At 37.7% G+C, this 25281-nt stretch overlaps 1 protein-coding gene across 10 annotated transcripts in view; it reads right to left on the bottom strand.

Annotated features, from left to right (window-relative positions):
- The window catches only part of PTPRM (protein tyrosine phosphatase receptor type M), a 470168-nt gene that overhangs the window by 30418 nt on the left and 414469 nt on the right, over positions 1-25281 (bottom strand). For all 10 annotated transcript variants that reach the window (XM_065668023.1, XM_065668021.1, XM_065668020.1 and 7 more), the window contains 3 exons: positions 23853-23929; positions 21362-21398; positions 3202-3299 (listed from right to left, as the gene is read on the bottom strand). In XM_065668023.1, coding sequence (XP_065524095.1) covers positions 3202-3299; positions 21362-21398; positions 23853-23929 — 212 coding nt within the window. The remainder of the gene's footprint in view (positions 1-3201; positions 3300-21361; positions 21399-23852; positions 23930-25281) is intronic.

Genomic DNA, 25281 nt, shown 5'->3' on the forward strand with positions numbered 1-25281 from the left:
TATTTTTATGAGTCTTGGTTTTGCTTTTTCACTCGTTAGGGTATGGTTTGGAGAATTACGATTCTTGCACTAAAATGTAGCTATATTATTCCATTAATTACTTGTCATTCCCTTATTGTGAACTTCATTGTCAGTGGAAAGTTGTTGATTCCAGCATGAAGATGACAGAGACTCTTTCTTTCAAAGGCTGCTTTGAGGTTTGCTTATTTGCTTGGTTTTTCCTGTAAAAGTTCTTATGTCAACCTAGGCCAATCTTAACTAAAAAACCATCATCACCCATTATCAAAGAACTGTTCATGCAACCCAGCAATGATTTTTCTAAATGACTGTGAGACCTCATTTAGATTTTTAATAAACAGTCACATTCTAATGAGGTCTTCCTAAAACTGACTAAATATGTTTAGAAATCATTAGCTTAAATTACCAGTACAAAAGTCTCCTGTGGGAGCCCTGCAGATTTTGTGATAAGACTTTTGGCAGATGGATTAGTATAACAGCACAAGTGAGCTCTGAATTTCCATACAAGCAGTGTAAATATGAGTGACTGGGTAACAGGCTACTAGATAAAGAGCTAAATGTCCCTCAGGTGAATTCATTAAAGAGAGAAAACAATAATAACACATTTCTGTGCCATTTAAATACCAGGTGCACAGCAGTCTGCAGGTGCCAGAAACTCTGACAAGGGTCCCTTGCTGGAACACACAAGAGCTTAAAGGGATGCATGGTTTTGACAAGCGTGCCTCAGATAATGACAGATATTGGCAGATGTACCCAGACCCTGCTGGAGGGTAATGTGGGGACTGAGTCATTTGCAGCAGGTGCTTGTATTAGGGACAGCCTCATGGTGATTCCTCCATCCGCAATTAGAACAGTCCTGATGCTTAATGCTCCAGGGCAAGAAGCAAGTTCCTAGCACTGATTTAATGACTATCCAGCCAGTGCTGGTAAACAAATACACATACACCCCCTTAATGATTAATTCATGAAGGATGTACGCTGTATGGCAAACATGTTAAATAGAAATTCCACTTCCCTGCAAATATAAAGAATTTTTTCCTCCTAAGCTTACAGTGGGCCAAGAGGGTTAAAAAATATGAATTATAAACCTCTATAAATCTTATACCAGCAATAGCAATTGAAATAGAAAACCTCAAGGTTGGGAAGGTTACAAGGTTTGCCCTGCAGGAATGCTACCAAAAGGTCCATTAAAATCATTACTAACCAAGGTGGCACAGAGTTTGTGTTAGGGGTTGCGGGACAGATGGTGTGTTTGTAATATGCCTCCCTGTTGCTGGTGTTTCCAGCTCTAGGAGCGGGAGAGAAGCACCGATGGAGGACTGGCTGCATTTTTCTGTGGCTCACATGATCTCATTTCCATTAAAAGCTCATTTCAATTTCTGCTCTCTGATCTCACCTGTGTTGGCCTCCAGAGAAAGTGAGAACAAAGTCGTTTTTACCACTGCCAGAAAAAACAAAACTGCAGACCTGTATCCCAATAGGATGCCTGCACCCTGAAGAAATCTCCATGGTGGCACAAACTGTTGCTTGCTGCTAAAGGAATGTGCTGCATACCTAAATGTTCTGGCTGCCAACACCGGCACCAAGACTGGTGTCTCCCTCGCTGATACCTGACAGTTCACTCTAATTGATGCTTTCTAATACTGACTTTAGGAAAACAATTTGTGGTTTCATGCAGTATACTATTTTTGTTCTAAGGCTCGTTTATCCATACCCTGGAAACATCCCTTTTTAAGTTGTATGCTTAGATACTTATGAATGCGTATGAAGCTTCAGCAAAGAGGTTTGCCTGAGAGCTTTTTATTCTTACAAATCAGTTTTGAATCAATATGTTACCATCCAACTATTTCTATCTTCCTCTTCATTCAAGGGACTGTACTTTTAAGACAGCTTCCATGACCCTTTTTTGTCTATGCAATTAGGTGTGTATATGCTTCTGCAGCAGCTGTTAACTGCAGTCACAAATCCCGTCTCTTTTATATCTAAAAATAATACATGCACCTGATCTGTTGTCAGGCTTGGGCACACAGTATCTAAAAACATCAGGATTTATATTAACAATTGACCAAGGACATAAGGAAGAATAAATTGAGATTGTTGAAACTGGACTTGCTAGGAAGCAGACAAGATCCATCACTTTGACTCACATCACATGAACAGTGCTCTTTCCTCATGCAAATGCCACAGGGCAGAGGGGTATCAGCCACTCCACCAGTGTGAAATTAAAAACATCTCTTAAAAACACGTGGCTCACACGTGTGCACTTGACTTCTTATCTCTACACTTATCTGATGTACAATAATTGCAGTAGTTGCAATAGAAGCAGTGGTTAGTTTTTTGGTGGTTTTTTTTTTTCATTCCAAATGAAAGCTTTATGCTCTGTTCCCAAGCAAACTTCCTTGAAAAATACCCATCCCAGATGAGGACTAAGACACCAGTGCATAGACAAAGCAGTAAATTAAAAGAATCAGTTACTGACAGTTATGAGGAACAAAACAGATCCTTTCAATACATGTTGAAAACAAAATTAGCCATAATGACTTGAGTAGGAGGCCTACTTTAGAAGTTTAGAAAGAAAAGTACACAGTATCAACACCAGGTAACTCAAGCTTTCCTTACTACTCAGCTCCCAAAGAAGACCTCCTGGTCCACAAATTTAGTGTACAAATAAGCAAAGCTAATTTTTTTCTGGTTTAGTCCAGGTGGCTTATAGGACCAAAACCCCAAATAAATCAGATTAATTTGGACTAATATACCATGGAGAAGGTGTGATTTCATAGTTTAACTACTTTCCTCAGAAATCTGTTTTCTCCCCCTCAGCCTCCCTTAAAAAAATGATGACCCCATACCTCATTGTGTAACTAGTTCCCTGGTTTCCTTTCATAGAAATGGTATGTCTGAGATATATACAAAGATATGACGCTTTCCCTGTTTGGCAGTCTTTGCAGGCTATGCTTTACAGAATGCAGCTTTATCAGTTACTTTTTCATTGTGCTAATGTTATCAAAGCCAAGCATCCCAGGAATGTTTAAAAATAATTGATAATGAACCTCTTAGCACAGGCAGTCATAAATATTTTACATGCTATTCTCAGAATATAAGCATCTTGTTGGTCTGCTATTTAATTTCCAAAAGCAAACACCTTGGAAGTCTTTCATATTTTTAAGTACAAAAATCACTTACCCTTCCCACTTCTACGAGATTAGTAACCATGATTATGCTGGCTGTGTTTTCATGCCATACCATTCTCCAAAAGTCATATATTGTCTCCTGCATTGGTCCTGAAACAATAAATCAAATGAAAGGTTACTATCTGAAAGTCTTATGATTGGAAGCTTGTCTCTGGGGAACTTTGAGAAACCGTGACTATACACATATATTCATATCACTATAATCATATTTTTTGTTTAGGGTCAATTTCTTTTCTGTCATCGCACCTATCTGCATTAAAGTCTTTTCCCCCTGAAACAGTGCTCTGAAAGAAAGTTAGTTCTCCAGCATTTAGGTATTTATCTCCGTAATACCCAGAGGTGGAATTATAAAAAATGGATAACATTACTCTTTCTCTTAACAACTGGATGATAACCTAGGGAAGGGGTGTTCGGAATGAAACGAGCCTCAAGAGACGATGTGGCTTCCTGGTTTCTAATATTTTTCTTAGTACATGCTATCCATCAAATTACCCCAGTTCCCAAATCGCACTTCCTGAAGCGAGGCAGAAGTTACAGTTTTTTGCAGCAGTATGTCACTGTGCAAAATCAGGGGGAAACTGGTATGCCATGGCAGCCATGTCCTCTGCAGTGCTTTCCCCAACAACCTGTGCCTTTGTAGACAAACACACAGGGCTTCCTCTAGCGCCATGCTCAAGCTGGGTACCAGCCCACAGGAAATGTTACAGAAACTTAAAATGTTGAGAACCACCACACCACTTTATGTATGCCTCATCCCATCCACTTCTACATGTCTTATTCATGGCATTCAATGTGCTACCCCAGTCTTAAACCACTACTTTAAAAACACTGAGCCAATAAAAACAAACAAGTGCAAAATACTATGAAGTACTATAAACTTAACTTCCATACTCAATCCACTACTGTACTGCCACACTGCAGTAAGCAATTAGTGGCTTACCTAGAGGAATGTCTTCAATCAGCTAACTGAAGGACAAATGGACAATGTATTGGCCTAAATGTTTTTCTAGTGAAGAAACCAACACTCTTAAAACATTACAAAACTACACATTGAAGATTTGGGCAGTTTGTCACCCACGTTTTGGTACTTTAAGCTCACTTCGAAAACAAAACTTTCATTCTAAAAGTCAAGTACTTAGTGAAAAATGTAGTAATATATTGTTACTATATTATCATGGCAGGGGGTTGGATAAGATGATCTTCAAAGGTCTCTTACAACCTAAATAATTCTGTGATTTTATGACTGTGATTCTATGGTATTACAGGCAAGTCAAAACCAACTCACTAGGCAAGTAACATTACAGTTACGACCTAACTTACTTGGAACTCAAGTGTAAGAAAAAGGATGGTAAGAGTCTAAAACTTCTGAATTTTCAGCAATTTCAAAGGATAATTTTATCATCCATAATTTGCATATACCAAAGATGTTATGTATTCTCTCCCTTATTTTCTCTGCTTTTAAGAATTCTGCATAAATAGCTAGTTTCACAGGTTTCCCTATAGTCTCACAACTTGTCTTTTTCTGGCTTTGGTTGTTCATGTAACAGGAGAAAAAGCCATTTAAAACAACAGGAACCTATGACTGTTAGAACACAAGAAACATCAGAAGGTCTCAGAGTAGAAATAACAGCAGAATCTAAACCTACAGTATTTGAAGTTACCAAATTCAAGATGATGTGGATGCAAAACTGGACACCTTTTTAATTATTTTTTTTCTTTTAATTTACAGCACAGAGCAGGTCATACTTTTGTGAGATTTCATTCTGAAGTGTGACAATTCCTAAATCACTCTCCACCATATGGAAATTTACAGTAACTATTTTACTTATAAGTGTCCTAGATACACAATACATGCATGGTCCAAGTGCCATATTGAATGTCACAGTAAGATAATTAATGTACATTATAGTGCAAGTTTAGCTTGCTTGTGTTTTAATATTGCAGGATTCAACATAGCTTTTTTTGGTAATTAAAGTACTTTAGAAAGGTTTTGGGTCAACCTCTCCTACTGGCAAAAGGAAGGATACTATTTTAGTCATTGTAGAAAAATACTAGTTCTCTCAAATCTTAAACAAATATTCAGCAAAATTGCTATTGCTACCATCTTTTAAGGAGCGTAGCTAAAAATAAGATTGTGGAAAGGCAGATTTTCACAGAGTAGTGACCTGGAAAGATTCTGCAAGTTCATGACACATTATTAAGATTATTTAAGCTTGATCAAGTACAAAAAATAACCACGCTATTGCTTCGAGAATTCTGATTCACAACTTAGTTTAATGGAGAAAATCTAAATGGCTCCACTGCATTCTGTCAGCACAGGATTATGTGATGTTTTGAGACTGTTCATCTGAATATGTTTTGGGTAAAGCTGCAGGAAAGGTGAGAAAAGATCCTCTGTCTATACAGCCCTCTTCCCCTTGTAAGATGCCACAATCTTTGAGAAACTGAGGGGCAATGTAGCCAGTTTCTTTATGTGTTATTTCACTTTTCTTACAGATACACTTGAGCTACAAGATGATTGGGCTCTGCTTTGTAACAGTCATTTCTTTTTGACAGCCCTGGGATAGCCTGTGACAATTTATTCCTGATTTTCTTTTTTTCTACAGACAGCACAATTCGTCTCATGATTTAAAGATTCCTACATCACAAAGTACAACTGGGGATAGATCCTAAACACTAATTTCTTCCTAAAGATTTTTAATTTGTCATTCTTTATAAAGAAAAAAAAAATATGAGAAAAATAAATCTTTAGAAAAAGTAATAGCACTTTTCAGGCCAGAGAAAGAGCTAAGCTCTGACAAGTCCTTCAAGCTTGATTCCAAATGTTCTCTTAGACAAAATGTCCTGTTCTTCAGTGCTGAGTACGCTTTTCCCAATCTTGCTATCCAAATGATAAGACAATCTAATTAAAAGTGCTTGACAGGATTTCCTGCTCTCCTCAAGTATTCTGAAGTGTTTTCTTGCTTTTCCCCTCCAGCCCTTACATGCAGACTCCAAACTGTTTTCACGTTCAGGACACTGAAAGGAAAAAAACCCAACCTAAAACCCTACCTTAAATTCTCAGAAAGTAATTCTTTTCTACTCCATTTTTCTTTTCTTCTTGACATTTTTCAAATTATTTTCTGACATATGAATAAATTATTACTTGTCTCCAGCTAGAATTGAAAAGCGTTAGAGGCTAGGTAGGGTTGAGGATTTATTGTCATGAAGAACTGAACAATTTGATTCCAGAGACCTGTGATAGGGAAAGAGCCTGCAATTGTTCTAAGCATCAACTTAACAGATGTGTGCACAATAGGCAGGAAGGTTATTCTCAGCAGTTGCCCCCTTGCAGGAGAAGAACGTCTGAAGAGAAGGAACTGTGCTACCTAACAGCAAGCCTGTGGCGTACCCCATTAGCGACACAATATAGTAGTTGGTATCAAAGATTTCTGCTGTGAAAAAAACAGATCAACAACATACTGACACCAGAAGATGAAAAGGGAAATCAACCCTCCAAACCCCAATCTAATTAAATGCATTACTGAAAAAACTCAACAGAAATGATCGGTTGTATATATCACAAGCATTAGTTGTATTACCAGTGTTGTTAGTTGCTGCTCTAGGAATGCAACCTTATTAGGAAATGGAAAATCACACAGCTTTTAAGGATGGTTTAAACTCTTAAGAAGCTGCTTCTATACACCAAGTTCTTTAGAGCCTTTATTTCTGCTTGTTATTGTGAGACCCAATTCTAACAACTGGTATTGCAAATAGGGTATGTGATCAATACAAATGTGATAAACTAGCCCACAATATAGGAAAAAAGTGTTCAGATGTAGGAAAGAAAGCAAATGCACCAAGAAACAAGTAAAACTGAATCCTGAAATGTCCCTGGCACTTACTGAGATGAACTTGTAAATCTATGGGTAATTTTTCAATTTCTAGAAAAGCTGGTGGCTTAAACAAGGAACAAATAGCTTTTTAAACCTTTTTTTAGTGTAGAATATCAAATCCAAAAGCTGATGTTTGGTCCACCTGAAATCAAATTCAATGACAGATATTAAAACTAGAACTGTGCAGAAAATCAACAGATGCCCTTAAGCTCCAAAGGCTCCCCAGGGACAGTGCATAGGTAGTTGTAGCCATTAGGGCTACATTAGGCATGTCTCGATAGCAGCAGTGGACTGACAAGATGCAAGACTTATATCTGCAGCAGTTAAATTCCATCTTGAAAAGAGTGCAATAAACCTTCTTCCAGTGAGCAGATGTGTCCACCCTGTGTGAGGAGGTGGTTATAAAATGGTGCCCTTGACTAACACCTACTCCAGTTTCTAGTAGCAATGATAACTGTCTTCACCTTTTACGGAAGTATTTTTGCTTTTGCTGCTTGCTGCTGTGGCTACCTATCACTTGACCATTCAAGGACAACTAGCTAATATACTTGCATAGAGGGAGTGGTGTTCTCAACTATGCATGATCCATCCAACATGAACTTAAGACATGGTAAATGCTTTCTTTCTTAACAGATACATGGCAAAAAAAGCCAAAAGCAATGATTCCCTTTGCAATTACACTGTCAAACCCTGTCCCGCCCCCCCCCCCCCCAACCCATTATGTAGCAGAAATTGCTTAAAATACACATGAAAGCATAAAACCAGAGATTAAATAAATAAATAAATAACCGGGAGAACAGGCTACGAGCTAACAGATTGAAAAGTTCAAGAATTCTCCTCTTTCTAATAAACCTCTTAAATGGGACAAGCTAGCTGTTAATAGGGTAATGAAAAGAGAATTTCACAGATGGCCATAGAAGCTGTGTCTGCTCCATCCCTGGCAGTGTCCAAGGCCAGGCTGGATGGGGCTTTGAGCAACCTGGTCTAGTGGAAGATGTCCCTGCCTGTGGAACTAGATGATCTTTAAGGTCTCTTCCAAGCCAAACCATTTGATTCTATGAAAACTACAGGGTGACTAATGCTCTCCCAGTCCAGTGATCTGATAATCCATAAATGCATGCTACTTGCTCTTTTAACCGTGCTAGAATTTGGAAGTAAGAATAAAATGCCCTTTCAAAAGTTATGTAAAAAACTGCAGTTAAATGCTGCTTTAAACTATAAATATCACTGACTGTAGGCAAGGGAACATCTCCCTTAACTGAAATACATTTTTTCCCTACTCAATAAGGCAATGGGCTCAGGATTTTAGCAACAGGAACCTGCAGGCGCATCATTAGGTGATCAGGTTTCCATGAATGTTCAGTTCCGTCAGCCTCCCAGAAATCTCATGGGAAGCTCACCAGTGGTCAGCAGCTCTGCAATCCTGGACACCTCTTTGCATGTTCAGATGTAGACTAAGGAGTTTAAGATTAGGTTCTGTTTTTTCATAGCAAAGTAAACAAAATTAAATGTCTTGATCTTTCTATCTAAAATAGTCACCATACTTAATGAAAAGTGACAGATCCCAGTTGTGCTGATGCAGTCAAATAGCAAGATTAACTGCTAGTTCATTGTTTTTTGTAATTGCATTGCCACTGCCCCAGAGCAGTAGAGCTGTATGCTGGCTCATCCCCGCCATCTCCAAATGAGGGGGTTTCTGAGTGGAAGACACTGTGAAGATCTGATCAGTTGCTGATAATCTGATTTCTGAAAAGCAGCCTTTACCATATGCTTGTTGAGTAGATATGGTAGCATACATTTAACTTTCACTCACATTTCCAGGAGTTCTTAAGGCTTTAGTGCCTCCATGGAGGCCAGTGAAGTGCAGAACAAAGCTTTGCTATAAAAGCTTAAAAAACTCGGGCAGTGATCATGCAGTCTTTCAGCTATAACTTCTCTCAAAATAGGTTTAGACATTTGTTTTCTACCACAACATATATACTTAAATTAACTTTAAAACTTGTACAAGAGTATGTTTTCATAGGCACAGTATGTATGCTCCTATAAATAATGTGAATAATTTTTAAGTCTGAGATAAAGCTGGTCAAGATATCACTAAACCATATGGGCCCTCCACTCACCAACAGCTATCCAAATGCATACAGATCAATCTTTTGTATTTTAAGGCATCAAGAAAATAATGATGAAAAAGAATCAGGTCATATAACCTGGATGCTTCTAATACTTTAATTGAAGTCCTCTCAAGACTGTTCCAGAAACTCAACCAGCATCAAGGGGAAAATGTACCCCAGTGCCATGCATCTGTTCACTTTTACTGGTCTCCTATAGCATTATCATTGTAAAAATTAGCATACCTAAAAGGCAAAAGATGTTTCCACTGCCAAAACTTGGCCATGAATACTTCAGTGTTATTTATTAATTGCTGGTTTCTAGCTGCCATACTTCAGTATTAATTATTATTTGTTGCTTCTGTATATCCCAGCCCCAGATATTCTGTGCATTAAGGAATCTCAATGAAATTAAACAAAACCCCTGTAATGAGCTGAAAACCCACATTCTTGCTTTTATCACTCTATTTCATTTGACTTATAGTGTTGACTGTGATGGCATTTGAAAAGCACTTTCTAATTTTAGCCTTACAAATATTAATTATTATGTAGACTTTAGCAGAGCTATACTGTAATTATAGAGCTATGCTGGCTATCCTGATAAGACTTCCTTGAAAATCTCTCTTGCCTTGGAAAAATGCAAACAAAGCAAGCTCTGGATAAAGTTCTGTTGAAGTTGGCTCCCTGTAAGTATGTTAAGCCAGGAGGCAGCCCAAGCAAGAAAGCCTGAGGCTATGGCTACTCTTGTGTGAGGTACGGAAAAAACTTCCCCCTGAGTTTTAAACGTTATTTTAACTGACTCCTCCATGGTAGTAGATTCACAGATGGCACAGAGAGGAGCCACTTCTTTGAAGAAGCAGTAATTAATTCAGAGTCAGGTAAGAAATGTCACCATTTTGTAAGCAAGAAGTCTACCACAACTTCATTCAGAAACAAATAAAAAATGTTTCTCCTAACATTAGTTTAAACCCAGGCTCCAGAATATATCACACATATCAATTATATGCAGAATCTGTATTTGAGTTGTAGCCAGTCCAGCATTTCTTTTCTGTCCTTTTTCAATGATACCACCTTACAATGCAAAAAGACAGAAAACAGTATGCAGCAACACTATTCCACAGCAAGTCATCTCAGCTACACTCAAGTGAGTTAATCAGAACTGAGCTATGAATTTAAAATGTGTTTTTCATTATTTCCTCATCTTAGATGGATTGTCAATAAGACACAGATCGGACTGAATCTTGTTAGCTTGACATCTCAGGAAAACACTGCTTATAAAGCAAGCTGAAATGCTTTATTGGGACAAATCCTGCCCAGTGCAGCTACTAGCACATAGAGGCTCTCTACTGTATCCTTTGCCCAGAGAAAAACAGAACTTTCTCTCATTATCAGCCAAGAGACAGCACAGTGAATTGTAATCAGCTGATTTTCAAGCACAAACTATATCCTACCTTCTCTGAGCTAGCCAGTCAGCAAGCCCTGCTGCCTGTGCACTGCTCTATGTGAAAACTGGCTTTCATAAAATGAAATTTTCAAAGTGCTTTCAAGTCCCATTAGCTTTCAATAAGGCTTAGATTACTAAGTGACTGAGGTGCATATAGAAATTTTATCTACAGCTCCCATGAGACTGACCCGTGCTTTGGCTGGCTTCCTATACCACCTCCTCCTATATTTAGAAAAGTCAGCAGAAGGCATTTCACAGGATGAAGCAAAGGAGGAGATTGACCTCGAAATTCTTCATCTCTTTCCAAATGTAAAATAATATAAAAACATTTGGCCTGTGACATGCTATTTAAAATGTACAGTAGTGATGAGCTACAGTCATATTGTTTTATGAAATATACACAAGCGTCTCACAGCTAGCTAAAAAGACCCCAAACCCTCCATTCTAAATTCCCAGTTTAATATAGAGATGCCTAAAACTGATATCCTTTGAGTAATGAGAAAACTGATTATTTCAATGATTTTTTTTCTCTGAAATTGTTCATTTCACAAAACAAGATAATCAGTTTGAAAACACTTATTCTATAAGTGTGTATACGCACACATCAACTATTGGCTAGAGCTGGATCATTTCTCTTGGTGGCATTTTCTCTGATCCTATTCTTTGGTGATTCTGTGGGTCGCCAGAAAGTTTCATAGGGATGTGGTATTTATTCTCTGGAATATCATACAGCATTTTCTTTTCTTTATTGATACAGATCTAACTAGGCTGGAACAGTGCACATCTTCATGCATTATTTTGTCTTCATTATGGTACCATCTAGAAATCCCAGTCTGAGACTGAAGCTCCACTGTTGCGGGAACTGTATTACATATTAAATGCCCATGAATACAAAAAAGTTGTTCATGCCCCTCACAGTCACAATCCAAACATACCCTGAGAGGCAACAGGAGGCAAGGTAGGGTCTGAATGAAATGAACAGGCTTGGTGTAATATAGAGCAGCTGTAATATGCCAGTTCCCCAGTAATTTCTGAATAATTTTACCTGTCCCTACTACATATTAGTATTTCCACCATGTTCACAAACAAGTCACTGTGGCACTTAAATATATTTGTAAGTCTGAGACCAGACTTTATTTGTGCAGTCTTGGCAGCTGCTATTTAAGGCATTTTTATAACACTACAGCTAATGCTACCAGTTAAGCTTCCATCTAATAAAGTGTTACGCACTTATTGATTGACATTTCTCCATGGCTAGATTTCCAATACTAGCTCAGTTTGTTCTGTATCAATAAAATGAAAATGCCATATGATTTCCCAAAGAATAAATAGCACATTCCCATAACACCTTTTGACTGCTCCCAGAAGTACTGCAGACTAGCAACAAAGGAACTGGCAGCAAAAGAAATGCTCCAAATTTAGCCAGTTAGCCTGAGATTAGGCCAAGCTGAAAGCAATAAAACCTGCATACATAGTACCACTATGCTATGCAAGAAAACTACTTTTTCTGATCTTAATGGCAGGAAATTAAAAAAACCTAATAAAACGATGTAGTTGTAGTGTGATGTAGATAACCTGGCATAACTGAAGAACTCTTACTTTCATAATGATTTGTTTGCCTCACGGTAGGGGTGTTAAATGGTCTGTTCCTCTCATTAACATTTCCTTACACTGGATAAATCATGTATCTTCCTAATTTTGCATTACATGTAGCACTCCCAGGAGTCAGAGATCCCCTAGTGAGGGTTATGTGGGATACTTGAACAAGGCCAAAGGCTTGAATATTTACCTCACACAGCTTTTAAGAGAGTACTGCTAGGCAATGGCTTGCAGCGACTGTGTTTCAGTTTTTTCTGCTACCCAACAGGAATACTTTGAATAACTGTAATTGTAACTAGAGGCCTTTATGTATTTTGCAATGGAGTGTACTAGCTACAGAGAAACAGAGTTGGTCTCACTTGCACATGGCCTCTCTTTCTCTCTATGCCCTACAGACATTTAATTGTTTAATTACAGTCAGGCATGTTGGGAGAACAATGGGTAACTCATTTGGGAAACTGAGATACAGGTCCAAATTAATGCAGATCAAATAGCAACATGAAGTACTGGCTCTCCCTGAGGTCACAGCTCTGACTGAAGGCTTATTCCAGGAGCCTTGAGACCACAGTTGGAACCTGAACTGTCTTTGTCAAAGCAGTCCAACAGAAAGTTTCAGTTCAGCTGAATCAATGTTTCCCAGTAAGAAAGCTGGTTTAGTTTTCAGTTTGTGCATTCTTCTTAGTAAGGGTGATTTGCACCATGGTAATATGAGTACCTACTAATCACTCATTCTAAATAACCTAGCTGAGCTTGGGAAGACTAACAAATACAGAATTTATTTTGCAAATCATGCTGCCTGTAGCATCTCCAACAAAAAAAAAAAAAAATCTCAGGTAGTTGACTTCTTGGACTGGATTCTTCTTATCAACTGGTAATGCAGAACCAATTTTGATGATGGATAAGAAGTTTAAGATCATTTCATCCCCTTCAGTAAAAGGCTCCTTAGGGAATAGACAAAAGAACCTAATTAGTCTTTCCCACTTCTACTTTCTATTTTCATGTTGAGTCAATCGTAAGCATCAGAATGTAATAAAATCATCACCATTCACAAACTTAAAAATATGAGTTCATTTTGGCTACTAGTTTCTTTTATTTTTCCCCAAGGACCTTACTGTGAAGGAATGTTGCTCATGCATGTGAGTAAGATATTCAGATACTGTATGTTTTAAACTTATGATGGGAGTTTAAGTGCATTAACACGAACTCTTTACCCAGATGAACAAAAAAGGCAATTTAGTCTACATTAAAGCATAAGTAAAAATGCTAGAAAAAACAAATTTGTCATAATTTATGAGTGAGCTGTATCTCTCACAATGTATTTTTCTATTTAAGGCTGGAGAACTTTGGTACATTTGTTTCTTCCTCAGTCATAGAAATAGAATGAAACAAACCTTAGATCAAGATACATGTGAAGGTATTAACAAATAAATGTGTGCTGGATGTTTTTCCTTTTGACTTCAAGACAACTATGATTAAAATCTGCATGACAACAAATTTTCTCGGCTCTATTATTTATTGTTATTTTTGGGAGCACATAGGTTATTTTCACTGTTTCAAGTAGGAAAGCGAAACACTAACCTTTTCAGTCCATTTTTTTGTTATATTTTCATGGGAGACTGCAGTATTCTATGTACAGTGTAAACAAGGAAAGCCACTCCGACATGCTGAGTGTATTTGTGCTTGGTACAGACACAGTAACAGGAGCATGCTTGCAACAGAATCAGATTTAGCAGCAGCACAGGGACTCTCCACAAAGTCTGCATCAGACTATGCAACTGTATGGAATAATACAGATGGGTAGGGAAAGAAATTAATCCGATAAGCCTGTATCTTTCTTTTTTTCAAAGGCAGTGCTTCAAAATCACCCAGACTGTTGTGTGCATTGGTGGCCATACCAATATAGAGATTTAAGTTACTACAAAAGGATAGAGAATAGAGAAAAGATGACACGTTTCAAATGTTTGGATACGGCGATAATACCAAAAAAAAAACCCAAACAAAAACCTGCCTTATTTGTTTCTTGTTACATGTGTTTCTGAAATATATCCAGTTCGCCAAATTGCTATACTCATTTTTATCAGCAAATGAGAAAACAAAAAGCCTTCTTACACATGGTACCAAGCTTCCTCCATGCTTCTGAAGTCCAGGTGGAAAATAAACTCCACAGAAAACCAAGATGCCTCCACTATGCAATTTTCCTGACAACCTGCATTTCTTTGCTCCTTCTGCTTTAGCATCAGGATTCACTAGAAGGCATGCTAACGGTACTCCATCAAAAGTACCACGTACCTTCCTCATGAAGTCCAATTTATGGCTGATTCTTTATCGAGGATGGACAACCTATCATCAAGCATCAGCTTTTAATAATTTGCATCCCCCAAAACCAGACATGTGAGATACATTTGTAATGCTGATGTATACACCTTCCTTGGACAAAAAAGTGAATTCTAGTGCATAATCTAGGTAACTAGGAGTCAGCAGCAAATATGCTAATAGATGGCCACCTCCATAATGTTCTTTTCTGAAAGCGTGTTTGGTTTATAAGGACAGTTTGCTCAGCTCTTGAGTTCCAGGAAGATCATAACTTCCTTGTCTGCACGACATATTACATAGTCACATTTTTGAAAGGAGAACAGCTACATTACTTTTCACACAATCTTCTATTTTTTTTCAATACGACCTTGAAACATTTCCTTGTACCTGATTCACCTCTGTCTACTTAATTATTGTAGTCTCTCATTTCTCTTGCTTCTTAATTCTGATATGCAGAAGTCTGTTGTAGCTATTCTAGATTGACTTCACAACAGACAAATCAAACCAGTATCTTGCCTTTGAGGCAGAGATCTGTATATGCTCTGAAGACCTTTATGTCTGATTTCCTGTTCAATCTTTGCAGGAAAGAGGACAGAAGGATTGCTTTTCTTCCTCTGTGGCTTTGACAATGGACTACAGAAAAATCATCAGTTTCTCAAACTTTTGTTTCACAAGCCACATTAACAAGTGAAAAAACAGCCTTCTCCTGGGTTCAGCAGTAGCAGTTAATGCAGTCCTGCTAAACCCAGGACAAGCCTGCATGGCATGTCAGGATTCATATTAGCAAATAAATATCAAATAATTATTTAACATAAATTCTAGAACTTGTTTGTTCTTACAAAGAATTTCCAAAGGTTTATTAAAGGCAGGCATGTATTTTATGCAAAATGTAGCTGCACATATGTAAAGAAGAATGTAAGTGGTTCTACCTAGCAATGGATTTGTCATCAGTTTTCCAACAATGCTCCTTTTTCTCTTGGTCTACACACAAAGATTCAGAGAAGTGACACACTTCAACAGAGCCTAAGCCAACTTTGTATTTTTTTATAAAACTATGCTAGCTCTGCATTTGCAGCTTTCTACAGGGGCATCTCGTTCCCTGTACAGACAAAACTAACACACAGCTGATTAAGACAGACAGAAAAATAATGGAATCATGAAAATGGTCGAACTGTTCTAATACAGTTATTGATAAAATGTCCTATTATAAACGAAGAGGCAGAGAGAAACTCTGGTATGCTCATGTACCATAATGTGGCAACTGTCAAAAAAAAAATAACTTTTATAGTTACCGTTTGTCATACACACTTTTTGTCCTCAAAACTAGTAAAAGTAACAATTTTCAAGAGGTGCTCAAATGTTGTAATTGTTATCATCAGCCTTTGGTGGGAAACAGTCATAAGAGAGCTCTCGTGAATTTGCCATATGGCTTCACAGTATAACCTGGAGATAACACAAAGGGTCTAGTACTTCTGTATGCATTTGGGTGTGGGAAGTAACTTTGCCATTTGTCACCAGTATTGCAATACAGGTGAAGGACATGTTTCAGAAAGCCTCAATATAGTGCTTAAGAATGGGTTTATCTCCTTCACTGAAGACAGACTGCTTCAACCACCTTTTTAAAGTTTTGATAATTAAAAAGTAAAGAATAGAATAAAACACAGTTGAATCTTTAGCATTAATACAGGTATATAGAATTCAATCTCTTTGTGTGCTATATATCAGGAAATCAGCCTGACTACCCTACATCATGCAAAAATGACAGCATATGTAACTCCGGAAAGTTGTGCAGAACTACCTTGCTTTGTTGTTTTTCAATTCTTCCTGAAGTAATTTCAAACATTAATTTTCATCTGGAGGCTAAAACCATGGCAGCAAAAGTTTCTTTGCAAAGAGAAGTGTGGGGCTTCCACACTGCTGTAGTTCTGATAACTTTTTGTAACATAAAACCAAAAAAACATGCCACGGAAGTTGAGTATTACTATTCAAAGCAGTACTTCTGCTTCAGATGTCTGAAAGGGAACTTTCAGTTTGAAAGAAAATGCATTTTTGTTTCTGAAAACCCTTATTAAAATGTTCACACAACATACACAGTTGTGTGTGGAAGACATATTTTGCAGAAAAGGGAAGGAATATGAATGGGGTTATTACAGTGGCAAGTTTATGCTGCTGCAGTGAAGAATGCAAACATTTTCACTGTAAATACTTTTTATCAGAAGTTTTTAAATCATACCCAAAGAACTCCTCCTGACTGAAACTTGATGTCTGTCTCCATATTCAGTGATACACAAAGTGAAATGGTTTAGCATCTGCTTTACAACTGGACACAGACAAAAAGGAATTTTAAAGGCTATGCTGCACTATTATATCTGAAGCTGCTTTATTCTCAAGAGCTTTTTACAGTCACTAAGAAATGCTCTGAAGTACTTCCACAAAATGTCTTAGATCTGGTTCATCTGCAAGCTGCAGCAAGCTGAGACCATCTGAACCATGAGGAATATTCAAAAGTGTGAGATGCACACCTGAATGCACTTCATATATAAAGACATGCAGCTTGCATGTGAGTGTTTGCTCTTTCACACATGATTGGTCTGCTCAAAAAACAGCCCTGGTGGAAATGGAAATGAGCAACACCGTAGAAATATGTTAACATTTGTTTGTCACTCACAATTTACAGTGTCTGGTGCAGTGGTAAAGGAAAAAGCATTACAAAACCTTTGACAGAGACTTGCTAAAAGAAGCTAAGTCTCATCTAAGCTAACTCTATGAACTCCAGGGGACAGAGAACAAGTAAATACAAAAAAGATTAATTTTTCCTGCTTAGTGATCATCTGAGACACACAAGATTAACAACAGTCATCCAATAGTAAGAACATCCAGTACTGTGTGTGAGAATAAGTACTGTAGAGATATTCAACCCAATGCTCTTACTAAAGGACCTGTTTAAAATTCATTGATTATCTAACTCCTGGAAAAAAACACAACCCTAGCAGCCAGTAAATTGAACAGATCATACAAGAGCTCAATATCCTGCTATAAAAAGAATCTAAAGAATTATATCCATGGGAACAAGCAATACATAAAACAAAATAGCGAGTTTTAAATTGCATCAGCTTTCTGGTTCTTCATGGCCCAATATGCTGGCTTGTGATATGGGATTTTTTTTAATCACAGTGACTCAGGTGCGGATCCCATCTGTTGATGCCAATTACAGCAGATCACCAGAAGTCTTTATTAGCTGTAAAGTCAGTATACCACTCACATTATAGCTATCACATAAAGAAAAATTGATATTAATTTTATAATTGAAATTGCACCCTCTGAATGTATTACTCTTAAAAATAGAAGCAAAATCTTTTTTTATTATTAGTTGAGAAAGCCTCCATTAGACAAGCCTGTTAAAGAATGTTTCTCCCCCTAACTCAAATTAGCAACAGGAAGCTACACATGCCAAGGTGGAAAGATACCAGTCTGTGTGTTAAACTCTGCTTAGTACAGAAGACAGTAACACTTTAATAAACGGGTGATTATGCAACTCCCAGCTCTGTTAAAAGCAGATTGGTAATCTATTACAAACTGATTAAATTTGCCACTTCTTCACTTCAAACAATTATATTTGCTTATTAACACTTGATATGTTGAATGCAGCCTAAGAATAACATAGGAAAATTAAGTATCAATCATTCTAACTCCTCAGAGATGTTAAACTGACTCACGTAATGATATTTTCCTTCAAAGAACAATAGGCATGTGCACCTGTGAAAGTTGCAGTGGAGGAGAAAAGGGAGAATGGGAAAAGTTATTTAAAGACTGATGTAAAGTAGACATCAAGGGAATTAAACACGCAGCTTAACTGTTGTACTGCAGTGATGTGTTTATACATATCTATATGAAAGCGTGTTCTGAAACAGTATAAACATCATCAGCTATATTGAAAGCCTTGCCTTGTGACAGGCTAACTACTACTAAGGAAGGCATACGAAGGCATAGTCTGTTTGACAAGTGAAACAAATGTCTTTCTTTTCTTAGTGAATATAGAGCCTTAAAGAAGTCCTATAGATTATATCCAGTAATCTTATCACCTTTGCAAAAGACAGAGACTGCATCTTACTGGAAGTGTTACTATTGTGCAAAGGCTTTGTCAGGAAACTGTCATACTGGGGAATCACACTAAACAGCCTTTACACAGCTGCATCTATCAGGACATTGCAGAAAACTATAAAAAGCAGGTGAGTGTTTTTAATTGTATTCTGCAGACAGGAAAGCTGAGACAGAGGAAGGAAAAGAAACTTTCTCATGATTCTTCATCAGGCCAGGGACAGAGCCAGAGCGAATTCATCAACCTCCTGAGATGAGTGGTATCAATGATCTTCATTCCTCCAAACTGGAGATACAAATCTGCTTCCCAACTGGCCTTAAAAATTAAGATGTTACAGATGTGATGCACCAAAAACTGACGGCCAGATTATTCTGAATTTGCTGTAAATTGTATGCCCATTTAAAAATGAATTTTGTATTCTTCAGAGAGCCAGTTTCTCACTCATTGCTTTGCAGGAAGGGTTAGACATCCCTGTGTCCACATAGCTGCACCTACACAGAAGAAACTGATGGGACCCGCCCCAAAGAATAACAGCTGAAACAGACATATCCTTTACATCTTGGAAGACGAATTGTTTCTATTTCTCTTATTATCCTTCTTGACACCATATCAGGAAACAAGTGTGGCAAAGAAACTATTGGGACTTGTTGGCAGATCTGGTACAGAGACTTTAAGTACATTATTCATACATTATTACATGGCTTTAAAAGCTGTAAGTACAAAAACCTCAAGCTTAACATTTGCTATTCAAGTATTATGATGAGTGATAAAGCTGCATTTAAACTTGCTTCAGGTAGGGATCTAATATGTCTATCAGAAAGCTGTCAGGGGGATCTCCCAGTGAACCTCCTGATGGAAACAAATGTATTACAAACTGAAAGAAAATGCCAACTGTGTAACTTCTTATTTTAAGGATAGAATTAAGGGTGAAAAGCAACAGCTTCATTAGCTAAAGGTTAAATGAAACAATCCATGTATTCTCAGAAGAGGAGGGTTCAAAAGCCCAAACAGAATTAAGCAAATGTTGTATTTTTGTCCTAGTTTTCCTGTCTGTCTCCTCTGTAGAAAGACTGCAGATTGAGGAATGCGGTGGGTGGCTAGCAGAAGTGGAAGAAGCATCACATTTAAATGGCTCATATTCTAAGATCACAAATTCTAATTATGGTCTAAAGTGTAATACTGACAGTAGTGAGGCGGTTCTAGAAATAAGACCAGTGTCTTGCCCCACCGTCATCTCACACAAAGTAGCACAAAGGGACTTTCGAGAGCTGGAGTACAGAAAGGCAGAGATATGAATCCTCCCACTGGCAGAAGTGGGGACTGGAGGCTGCGGACTGGGTTACTTAAGGGACAACTGAAATCACAGTAAGAGCTCTTATTTGACATGGCCAACATTTTCTCTGCTTTGATAAAAAGTCATTAAAAAGTATGCATAACCTTTAAATCCAACACATGGTAAGATTATTCTGAGTATTATACTCAGTAATCCATCTGGCTCTCTTAAAAGGTTGGGCATGTGTTGAAATAACGTATGTGGGCGTAGCTCAGCTTCTTCAGATCCATGGGCAAATGCAGGAAGCTTTGTCACAGAACACCTATTACAGAGAAGATTCCCTCCAAGCAGTGGAGGAACTATCAAATTTTCACCTGTATGCTATCCAAGCATAGGCAGGCGATTGGCATATTGTTCAATATTACGATGAAGCCGTCACAGAAGACTCATCCTTCCCACTTGTTCCAGCTCTAAACTTGACCAAAAATTAATTAAGAACTGCATCAGAATGAGCAAATTATGTCTTTGAAGACAAGTACAAATTGAAAATTAATTTGTGTGTTGTCAAAGGAATGCGCTCCTGTCCACAAGCAAGCTTTTAAATGATGGCCTGTAAAATTGTCTTTTAGATCCCTTTGAAGAATCCCCTTGCAAGCATAATATGTCTTTGGGTTCTCTAGTAAAACTTGCTAAGTGAAGTGCTTTCTATGACCTGAGGCCTAGTTATCATTGAACAATTAAGAGAACTTTCATTTTTATGACACCACTGTCTCTCTCAAAAGCTTACTGAATAGAATCATAGAATAGTTAGGGTTGGAAAGGGCCTTAAGATCATCTAGTTCCAACCCCCCTGCCATGGGCAGGGACACCTCACACTAAACCATGTCACCCAATGCTCTGTTCAACCTGGCCTTGAACACTGTCAGGGATGGAGTATTCACAACTTCCTTGGGCAACCCATTCCAGTGCCTCACCACCCTCACAGTATAGAGCTTTTTCCTTATATCCAATTAAACTAGCCCTGTTTAAGTTTTAACCCGTTACCCTTTGTCCTACCACTATACTCCCTAATGAAGAGTCCCTCCCCAGCATCCTTATAGGCCCCCCTTCAGATAAGGAAGGCTGCTATGAATATTTATACCATGACTTATGTCTTTTTTCACGAGTAACAACATGATGAGTAACTTCTACCCAAATGGGTTAATTTTGCTTTTCTACTCAAAACGTATTTGAACACAAAAGTAAAGGGTTGCTTACTTGACATACCTGAAAATTAGAAAATTAGGTAATAATTCAGTTTGCTAGCTTCTGCCTAAGTGATCGAGCCTACCCTGTCCTGGATATTGACTGTGGCAAGAATGCATGTTACAGCATAAACTGTAATCCAAATACCAAAACCTCTTAGTCTCACATGACCAACAAGAAAGGGTGATAAACTTACCTTGTGTAGCAATGTAGTGGTTTGGTCTATGATAACCCTAAAATAAATAGGGAAAAAAGAATAAGCAATATGCTCCGCTATGTTGCTGTGAGTGAAAATTCATTTAGAGTAGTATTCAGTAAAAGTCACAATACAGATAATGCATTAGATGCAAAAGTTCTTTCCAGTGGGGGAAGGGCAAGGGAGAATGTGTTTTCTGTAGGATACTTAAGTTGCAGCCTTGTACATTAAGGGACAGAAGTAATATGTTCTTTCAGTCCCCTGTTGACTTTGCTGAAAATAAGCAGCATGAAATCCTCTCTAGCACTTGCAGTTAATGGCATCAGATGCTCATGGAGGCTGAGATATACCTCCAAGCTATTGCTATTGAGTGCAAAGCCTATTCCTTTTTAACAGCTAAAGAACACTAGATTTGCATTTGGCCTGAGGAATGGTGGGGGGATGTTCACTCTGTCCACTGTGATTTGTTCATTTTCAGTCAACAGAAGGAAGAACTTAAAACTGTAGCTTGCATGCCACTGCAATTTCTTTGTAAAGAGCAAGGGGCATTGTGGTGATGCAAGGTGGGAAAGAACTCAAAACAGCTGAAGATACCTTGAATATGAGAGAACGAATAGCATGAATTACAGAATTGATTCCTTTACATGCCACTGAAGCAAAATCTGGAAGTCTGTGAACTGAGAAATGTTCAGACAGCTACAGAGGTGATTTTTTTTCTGCTATGTGTTATCTAATATCCCTAGTGGCTGGGATCAAACAATTCCATTTCCCAGTAAAAAAACCCATAGGAAAAAACACAGCATAACCATTGCCCCTCTCTTTTATCCAAGAAAATTTCATAGTGTCTGTGACAGTGCCATTCCCTTATTAGCATGTTTATTTTAACAACATGACAACTGTACTGACAAGCACATGCAAGAATAAAATTGCAGCTGCTTCTGTAGTAGAAAACCAAGCATTTCTAATGGAAACCTGCCTTACAAGATTATAAACAAAAAATGCTGTGTTTTGTGCTAGAGTTCTCTTTGGAAGATGTCTGCAGTCCTCCAAGCTCTGCAATGAAGCCATCTGCTGAAGATGAGGGAGATAATTTCTCGGTTCTCACCCACTGCTTCTTTTAGGGCCACGTTCTCTCTTGTGCTTCCATAAACAAAAAAAGTTGCTGTGCAGCTATCTTACCAGCATTTTAAATGAGACTGTATGGTCCAATTCCTCACATCTTTTAATATTTTTGAGTCAGATCAAAATCTGACACAAGAACATTCTAGTAGCCTAAAACGAGAACAATCCTGAATGTTATAGAAAGTGTATTCAGTTGAAATTGAATTCAGAGGTAGGCCCCCAATGTGAACTCTTTTCCTTTCAGGACAGAAAATTACTCCCTTCAGAGTTTAGTGAGATGTCTAACTAAATATATTACCATATGTGCCTTTAATTCTTGGTGTCTGTGCTATTCTTCTAAGCAGCAACGGACTGTGCAGAAATCTAAGCTGAAATTAATGGTTCTTGAACATTCTAATAACCATCACTAGAAAGAGGCATCTTCAGAAAGTTACAGTTTGAGGCTTCAAATTGTTAAAACTGAAGTACCTACTTTTCTGGTATAGCTCTAGTTTCTCCACTCTGAGAAAAACATCTGTTACATTTCTGTTTCATACTGGTGATGGGATTTGAACTGCAGGCTGTGACACCATTTTTCAAAGATGCCACTGCTGAACAAGACATCTTTAGCAGACAGTTTCCCATGAAGCAACACTTGTTTTACTTAGCGTAACATGCAGTACTCCATGTAAACAATAAAATTATTATCTTTGCTATCCATAGATTTATGTCTTTAGATACTATTGACTTTCTAATGATTTTCAATTCTACTCTTGAGTTCATTCTTTCAACTAAAACCACCTTGACTCTTAAAGAATTTATTCTAATGTAAAACATTAAGTTAACATGATGCAGAATAAACAAAGAAGCCACCTTCAATAATTAAACAGCCTACATATTTAATGAAATGTCTTGCTTGCATTAGAAGCACTGGTTAACAGCTGCAGAATATACTTTGAAGGCGACTTAAAAGTGCAGAAATGACAAGAGATTGCAAATCTCTGCATTAGGCATTACAGAGTTTTGTCACATTAATATGCAAACAGCTTTCTTTTAAATGTGGAATGATGCCAAGCTGTTGACAGGAAGTGAAAATAACATTTTGTTAGCCTCTATAAGCACCAGCAGGGTAAATAGCCATACAGTGTTTCTGGCAAGGTTTCAGTCTTGTGGCAGTTGGAGGAAATTACTCCTTTCATTTGATTATTGACAAAACCTTTGAGGCCTTTTTTTCCCCTTCAGTGTACACCTAGCTTCCAAAGATAGTACTTTGCAACAATGTTTAGCAGCTGTGATATCTATTACAAATTATGAATAACATGAGAATAATAAGAGCTCCCTCTTTGACTGAACACAACATTAAGTTTGTTGACTACATCAGTATACGCACATCAATATAATTTCCATTGATGTAATCAGAACTTGTTTCTCCTTCAATGGGCTGCAGTCTCACTCGAGAATGATCATCTGAAATGTGAACAATAGAGAGAGAGAAAAAAGTAATTAAAGACACATTCAGTAACAAACCCTTCATCAAAACTCCTTTAAAGTTAAACTAAAACCTCAGCATTTGCAAGTTCATGCTTGTTTTGTTGTCCATGAAAACTCACATCAGTCATTTATAAGGTTTTACAAATCCCCTCTGATTTTGAGTCTAAATGTCTTACACTGTGAAACCTGCTGCAATTATGTTTTTTCTTGCCTTGACAGCCACTCCTTTTGTCAATAAAATAAATAACATTAAGTTGACAAAGGTCTAGTAATTTCAAAATGCGTCTGCCAGTACTCAACATAAGCTAAAGTCATTCTACAAGACATACTGCCACCTCACAGTTTCTGAAGGAAACTCATTATGTTTTCAGTAAGGGAGAAAGCAAAATAAAGTAATGACACAAACCCCAAGCAGTCAGATAATGGCTTTGTCACTGGATTTTGCTCCACTGTGGCCATTTGTGTCTATTCAGAAATGTGCAAACAATTCCAACTCTATTTTCCATATTCCAGTCCAAAACACCATGGAATGAATTTGCTTCTTGTCAGCTGTCTCATTTTCCTTATGACACCACAGTAGTGACTAAGAAGTGCTAGACGCTAGATTCCCCCCTGCAAAAGGATCTTTGCATGCTGATATGGCTTTTTCTTCTCTGAGACTTCATATGCTCCTCTTGATTCTTTTGGTTCAAAAGCAACCAAACACAATCTCTTTTCTAAAATGCTGTGTGGCTTGATTATAAAACAATTTGAGGGTATGATCTCAAGAATGGAGAGATACTAAATAGCCACTTTCCTGATGCATTGTTTTCAAGTTACTCTTGCTAATTAGATACCTGTGTATAATTGTTTTGAATGCTGCTTGCTAGCTGAGCTGGTATTACTTGCAGCTGATGACAGACCTTCCTGTCATTATTTTGTTGTAAATGTACATAAGCATTAGAGCACCTGAAACTTGCCACTCATGTTCCGAACAGCTATTTTTTCAGCTTTAAAAATCCTAAAAGTTAACAAATGAATGAATGAAAGAACATGAAGTGGGTTAAAAATCCAGCTTCTTCATAAGTAGCATAATACTGGCTCACATTATGGGGGAGGAAGGAGAAGGCAATATTGTTCTTAAAATAACAGTGTGTTAGAATTACAAGTCAAAGAAATTTTCAAATGAATGAGTAGGAAAAGAAGAGGCAAATTCTTTATTTCATCTGCTTTTATGCTCTGAGTCTTTGGGACTAAAGATCTCAGAGCCTCATTTGCTTCTCTGGGACTCCCTTGGGAGAGAGAAAAGGCACAGTTTTAAACCAAATATTGGAAATCAGAATGAATTA

This window comes from Lathamus discolor, chromosome 2 (genome assembly GCF_037157495.1).
Source record: "Lathamus discolor isolate bLatDis1 chromosome 2, bLatDis1.hap1, whole genome shotgun sequence".
Taxonomy (NCBI): domain Eukaryota; kingdom Metazoa; phylum Chordata; class Aves; order Psittaciformes; family Psittacidae; genus Lathamus; species Lathamus discolor.